The sequence below is a fragment of the Aptenodytes forsteri genome, unplaced genomic scaffold (genome assembly GCF_000699145.1).
Source record: "Aptenodytes forsteri isolate BGI_AS27 unplaced genomic scaffold, ASM69914v1 Scaffold53, whole genome shotgun sequence".
Classification (NCBI taxonomy): Eukaryota; Metazoa; Chordata; class Aves; order Sphenisciformes; family Spheniscidae; genus Aptenodytes; species Aptenodytes forsteri.
In genome coordinates this window covers 8,085,098-8,100,864 of record NW_008795909.1, presented here as the reverse complement: position 1 = coordinate 8,100,864, position 15,767 = coordinate 8,085,098, and the positions used below count along the sequence as shown (strand labels likewise).

General features: G+C 35.4%; 1 protein-coding gene across 1 annotated transcript in view; it reads right to left on the bottom strand.

Annotated features, from left to right (window-relative positions):
• CUNH3orf67 (chromosome unknown C3orf67 homolog) overlaps positions 1–15,767 on the bottom strand; it is an 86,449-nt gene that overhangs the window by 30,830 nt on the left and 39,852 nt on the right. Inside the window, exons 11-13 of the mRNA XM_019473455.1 lie at positions 15,286–15,432; positions 8,680–9,011; positions 3,459–3,872 (exon numbers count right to left, since the gene is read on the bottom strand). Coding sequence (XP_019329000.1) covers positions 3,459–3,872; positions 8,680–9,011; positions 15,286–15,432 — 893 coding nt within the window. The remainder of the gene's footprint in view (positions 1–3,458; positions 3,873–8,679; positions 9,012–15,285; positions 15,433–15,767) is intronic.

Genomic DNA, 15,767 nt, shown 5'->3' with positions numbered 1-15,767 from the left:
ACTCAAATGTGGCTTCAAATTTTGACCGTGGCCTAGTACAAAAATAAGTATCAAAGAACTCCAAGGAAAGTCTTCTGGTTGGGAAAATTTTATTACTTGATCAAATCAAGTATGAGAGCTAAATCTGCCAGATGCTTTAATCTTATATTTTGTAGCAATAAAACAAAGTCTGTAACTCCTGCGTTTCTATTATCTCTCTATTGATAATAGGCTTTGTCCTTGCAAAAAATACTTACAAGCAACAGATTACATGTGCAATACATCTACATCTACAAGTGCAGTATGGTAATAACAACCCTACTGTCTAATTTACTAATCAACTATTTATCGAGCAGAGGAAAACGACAGCTCATTTCCTTCACCTTTTAAAACGAAGTATCACAAAAAAGTTGTAAAATATATCTAAACACTTTAAAAACTTAATTGCAATCCACATAGTCTACATTTAGTTACGTGCTACAGGACAAAGTTGATCACTGCATTAAACACTGATAAAGTCTTTCAGGAAAGTAATCAACATATCATTTCATTTGTTATGGACAAATAGATTACAGTTATGATTAGCAATAAACATAGTTGAATTTCAAGTGGAACAATTTTCCAAAACTGAAAAGAATCAGGAAACAAGGGAGAAATACATTTAATCACAAAAACCATGAATAGTAACTGGAAACTAGAAAAAATGAATTCCTATAGATAAAACTAGGAAGGAAAGGGAACGTAAAGTGTAAACAAATTTTATTATACGCTTACAGATACATGGATATTAACACATCTAAGAAACAGAGAATCAGATTATCAGTATCAACTGGGGTTTTCCTGACACTAAAAATTACAGAAACATTATCCTACTTCTTCCCAAATACAAAAGAACACATGCATTGCATTCTTCCATATTTTCTACATTACTAGTGGCAATTCTAATGTCTTTTCCAGATAATAAATACATAGAACACATGCTGCTATTGGTAGGATTTTCTCTGCTTTTAAAAAGTTTTTTTTCTTTTTATTGTCTTTAAGATCACCAACCACTGATATTTTTCATCACCACTAGGTCTCAGTACTGCTTCTGATTTTCACCTGCATTATTGTATTTCATTCCCCTTGCTTCCCCCTAATCTGCTTCCTTCCCAAAGGAAACCAGTCTCCACACCCTTCATGGAAAAGGATGTTCTATTTTTATCAGGGAAAGTGCAAGGCCTTTACACAATCCAATAAGCTACTTGTAGAATACAGGAAGAGATTTCTAGAACCCTCAATCAGACATACTATCTCACAGGATTATGAGATACATAAAACCCAACTCCTACACCAGTATTGAGAGACTCATTTCACAAAAAAGCACTGAAGCATCAGTGGCATGGCAGTATGTGCATTTCCCTACCAAAGACACATAGAAAAGCTGAACATATGCTTTCCTAGACGCTATTCTTTAATCCGATGCCCAGTTTGGATTGCTCTTCCTAGCCCAGTGCCCAGATTTCTATAAGCACAATTAGCTGCAGCATGGTCCATCCTCAGCAGCCATAGCAGCCAAAAGTAGGTAGGTAGAACCGTTCTGCATGATGACCCTGCCCCAGCAGTAGTAGCATTATCCCATGGAAGTAGTCACTCCTGCTTCCCCTTTCACAGATGCTGTCAAATCAGGTAACTAAAATTAACTGTATCAACAAGTAACAGAATTGCTACAGACTAAAAGTCCCATAGCAGAATGCCAGCATAGCCCCCTGACTGGAATGGTGGCTGCAGTATCCTATAGTAGGTGAGACAAGCTACAAGGACAGAAAACACAATAATGATGGAAGACTTCCATTTCCTTCATGCAAATAAGGTATATGTCATGTTGCAAGACATTACTGTAGGTAAATTTTCCCAAAGAATACATAACTGCTTCATAGAGCCACAAAAAAGAGAAGCATCTATTCTTTTGGTCCCCAGCAGTGTGCAATACCTGGTTCAAGATACTACTATCCAAAACCCACTCTTACATTAATGATCATGCAGTAGCTAGATTCAACATCCTTGGGTAAAAATGACAAAAAAATTTCACAAAACAGCAATCCTAGGACTAAATACCATAAAACTCTGACCTGTAGAAGAGAATTGCAGGAGAATATGATATACGGCCATCAAATAGTAAGTGGCACAGGTAAGAATAATAATTAAAAAAAAAGATTATTCATTGTTTCTTACAACAAACACAAGAATGAGAAAGCACCAGGAATGAGACAGTGCATTCAAAACAAATAAAAGGAGATACGTATTTTTTCCCACAAATAGCAGTTAAACTGTGAAATTCACTGTCACAAGGCAAAGGCCATATAAATACGAAAAGCAACTACACAAATCTGTGGAAAAAGTTCTACCACCAGTTATTTAACACAAAGACAACACATTTCACTGAAGAAATTGCTAAGCTATGGACTGCTGGAAGGAAGCCTGCAGGGCATGCTGGCGAGGTATCACTGGATGCTTGCTCTGTCCTTGCACTGTTTTTTTTCCCCAGTCATCTACGACTGACCGCTGCCAGACAGAAGATGCTGGCTATGTTAAGTCTTTGGTCTCATAGGGTCTGAAAAAAAGATCTCTGAAACCTGAGGAACAAGTTTGGCCTGTTCCACTCTCAGATGCTCAGGAATAAATCTAATCTACTCATAACACATTTAGAGAAGGGGTCACATGTTAAAAGATAGGGATCTGCAGTAATTCTAAGCCCGAAAGAATTCTATCCAAAAACATGGAACAGTAACATACTCTCTCATTTGTGATTTACAGAATACACTTGATTCTTAAGCTCCAGTTCCCGATTCAAAGCACAATTCAAAGCACATCATTATAAGCTGAAAAGACAAGAATTGCTATTAGGAAATATTTAAGACCGTAACTAGCTTCAGACAAACTTGTTCTTCAAATTACTGCATGTTTCCATAAGGAGAATCCAGGAAGAAAAAACTAGGAATAAAACAACACTTTGGTGAATGTAACAATTCCTTTAGTAGCCTGGCAATTTAGCCTATGACGCAGCCTTACTGCTGGCTCTCAATCATATAATTTATTATTTTTCAGGGCTGTCGCAGAGAGACTATGAAGTACCTAGATTAACACTCTTTCTATGGTCACGCGTTAATATATCAATTCAAAGTCTGTCAATTTTCCTTTGCAATCTTTCAGCCCAAAACTACTTTCTAACTCTCATATTTCCAAAATGTGAGTTGCTCAATGACACCTCTTTTTATCTATAAACTTCTGTGATTTCTGTTTTATTTGGAGTACTATTTTTTGTGCCACAAAAAACGACGAAATCAAGTTTCAGACTGAGCTCAGTAAATACTGTTATGATGAAACCAGAATACATCTGGATGAAAGACGTATTGTTTCTCACTTCATGCAAATGGGTATATCTAATATAGCATCTCTACACAACCTAATAATTTAATTTCAAAGTAAAAATCACTTACACAAGTCTGTGTTGTCAGACATGAATTTTCTCTTGAGATTTTCTTGAGAGACTTTTTACTGATGGATCTTTTTAATTGACCAGAAACTCCTTCATATCTTTCATTTTTTTCAGATCCATTTGGAATTACTTTAAACAATTCAGATTTACTGCCAGTTGGAGAAAGAGAAAGGGTAGGCTTTAAACTTCTCTGAGAGCTAACAGAATCTGTTTTTCTCACAGTGGAACTCTGCGGTTTTGATAAGATGGTCTCTTCGGGGTTATGTTTGCTGTGTCCCTTATTCTTCCAGTATTCATTTCTCCATGACATCCTCTTTAATGGGATCTCTTTAAAAACTGCTGAATCAGATGTTCCTTGCCTGCTGTGGCTGATCTCAAGGTTCTCAGTACCCTGGATGAATTCATTGTTGTCATCCTAAATTTAGGAAACAAAGCAAGAGTGATTCCCTCTCATCATCACACAATACAGTTTTACATAACCTTAAAATTTCAAAATGGCCCTTTAATCTCTGCTGCCTAATTATAAGTTTGCAAGGATTCTGTAAACCAGCTGCTCTTCCTGGCAATTACATTGAGTATACCATAAACATATTCTTACATCTCAAGTAGTGAAAAGTAGAAAGTAGGAAGAAGAGGAGAGGGAGGCAAGATTACACTTTTGAAAATGTTGGCCCATTTAGAATGCTGGTAACCTCCCAAACCTGCGTGTTACATGATAATCATCATTTCAATAAAATTCATTACAACTGTAAACCAAAAATAAGCAAAAAGTCCATGACAATGATGTCTTTCCATTGAATTATTAATATTCCATATTTTTACATTGCATCTTCAACTTAAAACGTAGAAGGAATAACTCCTGCTGAGATCACTTTGCTCACCTCTGGTAATATAATTGAATATCATATTCAGTATCATTTGAATATCATTTAAGAATTTTGGAGGTTGGTTTGTTAACCTTATATTCATGCTTCTAACAATGTCTCTGCACAATATCCCATGAATCAAGCATATGACGTTCACTCACACCCCATCTCAACAACAAACAGCAAGTCTGAACAGATGGAAAGAAAAATAATGGGGAAGCACATCTAGTGTTTGCCTCAATGTTCTTATTCTCAAGGAAGAAAGGATGAGAGAGGCCTCATCTTCATCTCATCATGCTGGTCCTCTGCCATATGCTACCACACTGGATGTAAGGCGGTATATATTGGAAGATTCAATAACACTGAAATATCATCTTCACTATGCCTCTCATAGCCAAGGTGCAGTCCTACTGCAAATGAAAGTGATCCAAGTTTGTTACTGACTTCAGTGAGTCCAGGACTGGATTACACAGAATGAAATGCACATTCAAGAAAATCCCTCAATTTTATTAATGATACACGTTTTGGAAGTTTATAGTTTTATTCCCTCACTTAGTAATGTCCTTGAAACACAAATCTGTATTTCCCTCTTTTTAATGAATTTTTATTTGCCATAAGTTATCTTAAAATCTGTGCTGGAAACCCATATTAAGTTAGGTTAACTTAAGATGGAAGATTACTAAAGAAAACACTGTATTTTTTCCCCACACATTAGCGATAAATGAATAACTTTGATTTACCTGAAGGTTAAATCCTTTCCACCTTTCCATGTCTCTTCAGCCATACATATTTAGGTTCTAGAATAATTTGTTAAATACTAAATCATGAAATGGTGCCAGAAACATCAATCAGGTTTGCCTGATTAACTATAGTGCAGCATATGTAAACTGAAGATGAGAATGATTTTCCTGAGGAATGAGCACTTCCACTGATTTATTGTATTCCTTGAAAGAACATGCAGATGGGCAGTTCTGGATACATAAAACTGATTGCTCTTGCTGGGTTGTAATTTTAAGAAGATCATTCTAATGACTCCAGAGGGCCACCTACTAGGAGCAGATGGGATATAGTCCCTTTGTACATTGAGCTTTAATACTGAGGTATCAGAGTGAAATTATCTATCAGCCTTTTTAAGGGTACATTATCTTATTTAATCTTACTCCTTTATTCTTTGAATCGTATAAGGACAGAAAAAGTCTCAATTTCTTCATTGAAGGCTTCACCGATGAACTTGCCTGTTACACTTAAAACAGCATTTTTGATAGCATTATGTGACATGTGGTCACACCTGCCACAGTCACACAACTCTTGCAAACAGCAAGAGTTCTTGGTTTTGCTCTGGGTTTGACAGAATCTGTAAATACTGCCGTGACAAGTTTAATTATACAAAGTCTCTGACAGAAATTTGAGCTGAAAGCATGGACATTCATATAATTACAAAATAAGTCACCTGATGATGAATAGTTCCAAGGGAAGAAGCAATTTTTATCCTTTACTGATTATTTGACTCTGATAATCGAATAACAGCATTGAACTATTTCAGTGACTAATTAGTAACCACTAAAGGGAATTTATAAATACTTGCTGTTTTCAGTTTGCAGGCTGAAACATTTCCTCCCCAAAAGCCAAAAGTTACATAAACTGTATAATTCTAGCACAGTTACTGTGCATATCTTACAGCTCTCGATATATGCAACATAAATAGAGTCAATGTTCACTTATTTGAAATTTATCCTGATGCATAACCCGCGTCGCTTATGTTTTACAATTAAGTACATATTTTTTGTAGATAATACTGATTTTCCACAGATTTAATAAAAAAAGTACATAATACTCCTTTGCAGCTCCACCAACTTCAAATGTAGACTAGGATGAAACTGGGATTTAGCCCCTTTAACTGCAATTTTTTAATTCATGATGCAGTGACATAAAAAACCCCGTGGAAAACTTTTGGATCTTTTGGACTTTTTACCAGTCCAAGATATTTAAACTACAAAGATATGCAAAATCTTCTTTTTTTAAAATGAAAACTAAGTTTTACTTCTATTTTCCAGGAGAAAGGCAATTTATGCTCACATGCAATTATTTAAATTGTAGGTTGAGAAATCTCTTACTTAATATAGTTCAAGAGCATGTACATATCCATGTGTGTTATACACAAACATAACGTATTTGAAATTCAAAGAAAGCTGTAATACAATGATCATGAGAAACAATAATAGCGTGAAAACCTGTAGCAATGTAGCTTATTTCAGCATGTAAGATTAACACATTTTTAAAAAGCACTGCAAGATTCAGCATGACTTAGTCAAATAAATATTTTGCCATATAAGTGAAGTAAACTGGGAAACATGTTATGGTTGGGCTAAAGAATTTTGGTAATTTTGCAAAGATACCTTAAACTGTGCTAAAATAGATACTATTAAGTTAGCAGTCTTATGTTCAGCGATCACGGCTTTTCCAGGATCCTCTTTCCTGTATTTTCAGTGCTTGAAATAAAACTGTTTTCTAGTTTACTTCAGTAATGCAAAAGTAGAGAAATCTGAGTATTAAGTGTGTATACAGACTATCAGTATAAAGCTGACTTCAAGAAGCAACACAGAATGTATCTGTATAAGGAAGAGGATGAATATGGGCAAAATATGACTGCTAAGTAATTTGTTGGTTCAGTGACTTCTTTTACATGAAAGAAAGTCTTAACTATGAATTACTAATTTAGTAGTTAGACTGAAAAACCTCTTGATAATTTGTTAGCATGCTGTAGATTTGTTTGATGTAATTATCTTCTAGCTTTGTAAGTCTAAGCATCTCCAGCTGCAGTGCTGATACTATTTAATGCAGTTTGTATCCACAAATAATGAATGAAACAAAGGCTGTTTCCTAGCACACCTCTGGCACGTAGTCAAAGAAAAGGTTTTAGTTTATATAATACCTTAAATCTTTTTAAAGAAGATAGGGATCTTCTATCAGTCTCTCTTGCATCAAGCCTCTAGAACTGCCATTAATGTTGTGCCCCAATGTTGTTGTTGTGCTGTAAAAGCAGGAGTACTTGGCTACTGCTTTCTCTTTGTGCGCTTGGCACTGGATCTCTGGGGTAGGACAATGGCATGGAAGGTCAGCTATCTTCTTCAATAAAGGCTTAAGCACCAGCAAAGTTTAACGATTAATTTAGCTTTTGATTAATTTATAAATTTGTCTTGCTTTTAGTTCATCAGTTAAGTATGCCATATGCCCTGTGTTTTGAAAGATACTTTATTTTTACTCACTTATCATAGCACGGCCTTCACTGTTTAGTACTTCTTCAGAAATTTTTGTTTGCCATTTTTACAGTGTTTTGGAGACACAGCTTTACAAAGGACTTCAATACCACTACCCCCCAAAAAAAAAACCCCAAACCGAAACAAAACAAAACAATCAAATTGGAAACTACTGAAGCTGAGTAAATGACAGTGCTGGAAAGCTTCCATAATTCTTATGTTATGGAAATATTTTCTTAACCTAGCTTCTACAGTAACGTCTCTGGCTTGTCATGAGCATAACCTACAAAAAATAGTCTTTGAAATCTGAACAGTTCTATATTTTCAGAATGGTATCCCAGATAGCACTGCTCATGAACTACTGCTTGACTAAAACTGATTTAATTCTGAAATTCTAGAACTTTATCTAAATAACAAAAGTGTTATGGGTTTAAGTTAATAAATAATATGCTGCCCCAGATAACAGGAAACCCCCCACAACTACAGGAAAAAAAACTGAGAAAGTTTTTATTTTTTATAATTAGCATCAGCAATTTGGTTTCTCAGAAATACAGGAGAAAGTTTTTATTTTTTACTATAAGCATCAGCAATTTGGTTTCTCAGAAATACAGAATATAGAGCAGTATTTCTGTTAAGTCCACCTTGCTATTATGTAACTCGGTTGCATTTTATTTCTCAGCTATGAGCAACAGATTAGAATGTTAAGAAACAGATTTTATAATTAAAAATGAAATACACTAGAATGTTCATAAAGGTAGAAACTTTTAGCAGTTACTGTAATGACACAATGCAACTATTCAGTGCATTGACAATTTGGTGAACTTCTATATAGTATCAGCTGATACATTTGTTAAAAAAAATATTTCTTTTCTTTCATTAATTTTATTGCTGAAAGATTTCAGAGGGTTAGAGAGGGTATACCTGCATTTTCACTCCTGTATCCAATTAGACACAGCAACCTGACAAAGACAAATATACGTGTAGGTATATAGGGAAAAGATGATTTATCCTCTCGGTCTACCTTGAGGACAGAATCCCATCCCAGGAGTTTTAGAATGAAGACTACTTTATCAAGAATTACATGTACAAAGTGGCCTACCTCTTCACTGCTGTCAGTTCCTTGAAAGTCATCTTCAATTTTGGTTTTCCCACGTACTCTGTTACTGTCTTGCTTCAAATCCAAAGGGAAAATGCAACATTCTGGTGACGTATTTGGCGACTTCCCATGAGGAGCTGACTGAGGTCTTGATGAAAATGTGAAAATCTCTTTATTATTCACTTGGTGATCACCTGTTTCATTGCTGTGATGTTCAACAGAGGCATTCTGTGGTGAGGCTAAATTATGGCAGGCTGAATCTTCAGCAGCTACGAACTGCTCACTCCTATCCAACTGAATACTCTCAGTACAACTTTCTGGAAACACCCATTCATCTGAAACGTATAATGTTTATTTTAATGCCAGATATGTAAGTTGTATTTTACCCTGATCACACTCTTTCTCTGGAAGTTGTATAGCAAAGTAAGTTTTTCTAATACAGAAACATTCTGCTTATCAGATTTATACAGTTGGAAGAGTGACAAGGATGCAACAAAAAAGATCAGGCTGCTTTCTAAGTGAGGCAAGGTTAATCAAAACATTTCCAGATCACAGCTCAAAAAATCCGCAGGCTATGATATATGACATGCAAGCCTGCAATTTGCAAATCTGAAACTATTTAGCTGTTAAGATTTGAAACTGTTCAACTGAATTTCATTCTAGGAAAACACAATTTTATTGAATTTGGCTATTGATCTTTTTCTATAGGCATAGAATCATAGAATCATTTAGGTTGGAAGAGACCTTTAAGATCATCAAGTCCAACCGTTAACCTAACACTGAGTTAACCTTACACATGTTACACTGAGTTAACCTTACACGTTAACCTAACACATGGTTAGTCCACCACTAAACCATGTCCCTAAGCACCACACCTACACACATTTTTTGTGGCTGACATTTAAAAAAAATAATCACACATAGTTGGTGGAAAGTTCATAATACTACAATCTGCTCCTTCTTTATTGCTGAAATTGTACTCTTTTATGTCCAGAACTTATGGTTTAAATCTCAATTTCAAACTACAGCTCTGATGCAAAATAGTGTGACATGAAAAATGTATGAAGATATCTGTTTCACCAAGTTTCCCTGAATACAGGCAGTACTAATCTGCCAATTTTAAAACAAACAATAAACTTCAGAAATGGATTTAAAGATTGAGTGCGCCAGATAAACATGAAAAGGCCATTTTTATACTCTCATTGTTAACTTATATTTTACTGTTTGGAATGATGGTATAGAAAAAAATGTCAATTTGATTGATTAAAACCAATCTGAAACAGCATCTGAGAAAAGGAGAATTGCTCAAGTATGCAATACTCCCTTATCTTCATTAAAGGTAGTGTGGTGTGGATTATTCACTAGATCTTGAAACTTTCTGGCTCCATAAAACAAAGTTACCACCAACCATATTAAAAAAGGCTCAATAAAAAAATACTAAAAATGTAGTAATAAAGTAGCACTGCAATAATAAAATGCTTGCTGTCACAGAAGACAGTAAGTTTACTATGGTATTCTACTCTTTTTAGTTTTGTTAGGCAGATTCAGCAGCTTTGGGGGGAAAAAAAGTAAGTCTGAACCAACATAAATGAAGGCAAAAGAAAGAAGAACGAGAACGCCAGGAGAAACAGCTGTCTTTTTACTGGGTTGCTGTGATTTTTCCAGTTTACTGAAGATAGCTAGTAAAGCTACCAAACTCCAGTTAATAGCCTAAACAGTAGTTTGTACTAGGAACCAGTGAAAAGTAGGGACTTAACACATCTTGTACATTCATGGCTTGCACCTACTTGTTCCAGAAGAGACTATTTTTCAGTCTCTACATGAAGACCAGCTATAGTTAGAAGTCCCAAGGCTTTTCAAGTAAACTCTTTTTATATTAATCATGCTGGTTTAAAACAATCTAGTAGATCATTGTCTAATGTACATTAAAAAGTCTATTTTGTAAATATCTAGAAATCTCACCTTGCTTCTAATCAGTAAAAGACTTACAAGATGAACATGTAAGTAATGCCATTTATTTTACAAATATTTTGGACTAGTTTTTCAAGAGCCTCAGGAAATGAGTGAGACTATTCAAAACTTTTAAGAACCACCCTTCATTTGTGTAAACCCAATGACCTTTTGTTCTGATCAATAACTACAAGTTTTTCAAAGGAGGATACCAGAGCAGAATTCTTCTGTCTTTGATCACTCAAGATTGTGTCACACTCCTCTGATAACATATTTTTCTTAGTCAGGCAATTGGAATTACATGTGAAAGGTTGTACGTGAATAAAACAACTGAAACCATAAGAAGAAAATACTGATTTTCTGTCTGCACATCTCCAGTATTAATCACGAACTCACATTTCACAGTTTTTATGCTTTCACTATATTTTAATATCTATATAATCGACATTTTTTAAGTACTCATTTCCCCTATAAAAATGAAACAAAAGAGGGATCTTCTCATTAACTTTTCTTATAAAGCTGAACACAATATTAGGATGCTCGAGAACAAAGACTCAGGAATTTTTTTTTTCCAATTGATTTTGTGACCTAACATGATTAAAAAACTAACTCGCACTAAATCAGTATTTTAAAGTACCCGATCATTTGTCCAATAGGAATCTGGCCCACCAAGCCTGAAATTGTTTTGAATGTCTTTGGCCCTGGAGATGCTGCCACATCTGCAACTCCAGAAAGTGCTATGCAGAAATGCCACAAAAATGTTACTTATCCCCAAACTTCAATTGGCTGGACAACTCTCCTGTATATAAAGAGATCTTTCCCCCAGCTATTCCGGATGCTAAGTCTGAAATGCTCTTAACTCTTTTTTCTAAGGCAATGATATTAACATTTTCACTTGCTACATTTTTCAAAACAAAAAATATCTTCAGAACTTACCTAGCTAAGAAGATTTTTGGATTTTTTTTGCAGTTTTTCGTATCTCAGCACTCTGCAGTCTTCTGACCAGTCTGGCACCCACCCTTCCACAGTTTAATCTAGACACGTTTTACTAGGTTTTAATGGCAGTGGCTTGACTAAGACCAAGATGTATAACACATACTTCTTTAGGATTCAGAAGGCCTTTTCCCCCATCATGAAATTAGATTTGACATGTATCATGCTGTCTTTGCAGTTTTCAAATATGCACTAATAGCTCAGACCATTGTAATGAGCCCTCTATGGTATCGTTATACATTTAGTGTACAACCCACTTTATGAGAATCTGCTAATTTTTATGCACAAAGGACTCTGAATGAGAGAAGTGGCTTAATTTTTATTATGGCCTACTGACTTAATAACAACCAACTTCCCTAACTGCAGTTTCACCTGTGCTATTCTCATTCTAGAATGACTTCTAATGCAGTTGTTGCTGTTTAATTTGCAGAGGTCATTACAGATAAAAAAGGTGTTAAACTACTTGTTTTCTGTGATTTTAAGTCAATTTTGAATTAAGTATCAAAGTACAAAAAAGAAATCTTAAGTAACAGTTTCTGTCAAGCGCGTGGAGAAGAGGAGGCAGTTAGAAGCTTAAACTCCTGACTCCTACTGCTGGCTCTGACAGACATCCAAAAACTTCTTACACATCACTTTACTCACCATTGTGAAGTAATGTCTTTACTCATATCAAAAGTACTTAAGAAATATAAAGAACTACTTTAAAAGATTTAGTGTCTGTATAGTATTTAGCCTGAATATTCCGTTTTTTAGGCTAACCTTCTCTGTGAAGAACAACATTCATTTCCAGAGATGTTGAAGAAATATACTTGGGTTAGTAATAAGTTAAATGCAAATATTAGTTTGTATACCACAGTACTTATTCTTAATGAAATATGCAGGGGGAAGACAGAAAAGTCTGTAAGACATTTTATGCTGGCTACAGAGTTCAGCAACTTCTGTAACCTGTAGTCAGTGTAGCATTTTGTTAATAGTCTACAAGTGAAAGATATGAGGTGTTTTGGACCAAACCAAATCCTATTATCTCTCCACCACAAACTCTACTGGAATTTCTTTTTAACTCAGCATTTCCATGTCAATTGTAATGAACAATTTGGAGTATCTTCTTAGCAAAATACGCAAATTACTGTGTAATCACAACATTGCAGCAAACAAGATAAATGCAAGAATGATCACCTAAACATCTAATTAGTTCTTCTACACAGTCAGACTTATGCTAAAGCTTTTAATTGCAGCGTAACATTTTAATGAAGGTTTCAGCATTGCATAAATAAGACTGGCGAACTATAAACAATGCTCACTCATTTTATTTTTTCCCTTGCTTAAAAACAATTTACCTTTGTAAAGGTACTGCACACCTGCTATAGAAGACATGCTGATTTGAGCTCTATAATGAATCTAAAAGATATTATTATAAATAGCAGCGACTAACCTCTACGGTAATAAGATCACCTATGAAAGCTCCCCTCCCCCCATGAAATTTAAATTAATATTTACTCAAGCTAATGGCAGAACAAGTGCAGCACTGTGCCAAGATCACCATAGGATATGGTTGCACAGGGCTCAAGAATACTAAATGCCTGGTGATAAGAATAGCGTATGATAGATTCTTGTTCATATAACTTGTTTTGACCAGAGTATAAATAAGGAGCCAGAACCCATGTAAGCTTGCACTTGCTTGGGGAATGTGGTTTTGTGCCAATGACTTCTCACAGGTGTATGTACACTAACACGTTGTCAGAAGTGTCAGGACTATGCTTTTGGCTGAGTCATCACCACTGAACCAAGCTTGTGGTTGTTCACTACGGGGCAAGATCAGTTGTTGGGTTTCCTGACTAGAACATCAGTCCTGAGGTGTATGGGGTTACAATCCTGACAGTGTGCATGAATAGCAGCTACACCACCAGTTATCACAGAAATCATAATTTCTTTGCTTTTATTAGAAAGGTATTTGTTTTTAAAATGTGAATGCAAATGTGAAACAGTTTGGTAAGAAACGGGTAGAAACGTTTTTGTTCTCTCATCTGGTAACATCAGTGTACACTTCACTTTCTTTTGTAAATGATTTGTACAGTATTTTATGCAGCTGTATATGTTGAATGGTGCAATTTTATTTAAAATTATTAGGTTCCTCATTTTTTGTTAGATGTTTCTGCTTCTGAATTTCCCCCCCTTCTCCGTGAACTTTTCCTCAAAGAACGCCTATCATTCTCTGAGGTTAAGTTTATCCCACTTTGGAAGAAGTTCAGAACAGAGCATAGAAGAGGACTTTCCTTGATAAATAGGTTGCCTATAGGAAGGTCTTCAACACAGATGAATCCAGTACTACAGGATAAAGAAACCATTAAGTCATCTACATATAGTTAGATGTCTTCATGTATTGAAAAGAAACTGAAATCTGCAAACTGAGCTACCAGTGCCAAGCAATCAAAATATGGAAAAAAAAAGTTTGGAGAATTGTAACTTATAAACTCACATGGTGACTTTTATCTGCCTGTACACACAATTAAGACTATATAGAAACAGTTTTCATTCGCACAAACACAAACAATAAAATAGCAGTGTTTATACATAGCTTTCTTCCTCAGTTCTCTGCTTCTGAATTTACAATAGGGCATTTACACATGCCTGTCTACTGCCCTAAGTCTCTGTCTTTTCATATCACTTGTATTTACATAAAGTAACAAGTGTTGATTAATTTTTCTGAAATTCTACCACTAGATAGAGGCCCTGGTATTCTAGATGAAGAACAAGTAAGACAGTGATTCCTGCCTCAGAATCCTCAAAATTCAGGTACATAGGAAGTAATTTAGAAATTCTCCAGAAGGCTCTACTTGCCTTAGCATCTTACATCTGTTTCAGTCAAATTATGAAACCCATAATAGCAATTACAGATTACTGACATTGTCATAGTATATAATTGCTTCTAAACATCCCAAAGATTAAACAAAATGGAAATAACTCACAATGTGAAGAAAAACTTCTTTGGTCAATTTTGAGCAGATTTGAGTAGTCTGCCTACTTTACAAGTTGGTGGCTATGCCTTTTAATAGAAAGTAACACTACTTTTTCATAGAGACAAGGGCATTTTTGCCACAATAACGTACTTTCCAGACACATGCAAAGCTAGTTGATTGACACCGTATGACAAAAAATAACCACACCTTTTGGCAGATAGGTGGGAAAGGGAAAAAAAAACCATAAGATGAGGTGTCTTTCTGTGAATAAGAAAAAAAGAAAATTCACCACTGAACTTTAAAAACAAAACAAAAAACCCCTGACATTACATGGGTACCATAATTAATATCCTAAACTCTTATCTGGGACAAGTAAAATTTCTCATACATTTGATGTTTGGCGTCTTTAGCATTAAATTTAATAAGGATTTAAAGAATAAATTATTTTTAGTTCTTTCCCTTTAATCATGAGAGCATGGAATTTTTCCTTTTTTATTAATTCACTGCTCTGGTACTCTGCTTCATCCTGCAAATCTTTATCAATGCTCAAAAGCAATTCGGTTGCAGGGTGTTTGATTTCCATAATCCCCCACAACACAGACAGTTATATTTTATGTGAACTGCTTCTGGGTTCTTTGAAATTTACAATAGATAGTCCCCCACGCCACATATAACTGAGATGTAAAATAACATAAAATGAGCACCATACCACTGGTTATCTCCCATGTGTTTTTGGCTGCATTTTTTGGAGATAATCTTCTATGACTGTTCTTGTCTGCTGATGGTCCTTGTCGTGAGGCAAGCTGAAAATCTGCTCTTCCACTCTCAGAGTTTTTCTGAGTCTGAATTGCAGGGTCTGAAATACAACCCAGAAGCTTATGAAATGCCTGTGAACACTCATATTGTGTGCTTTTCTTACCTGAGGCATGGAAAACCAGCATACGGAGCATTATCCTGGGATACAAACATCTTCCAAACAGCACGGGAATCTCGTAGGGCAGCAGGAATATGAGAGTCACAAGAAAGTAAAAATTTAACACTAGGTATGGAAGAAGGGCAAACCATAGAAGTTATACAAAACAGGCTTGCAAAAGTCTGCAAAATAATCAAGAACCACTGCAGTAGCCCAGTTATATACACAGCATGAGAGAAAGCAGAATATGTGTATAACCTGTGGCTACTACCAGCAGG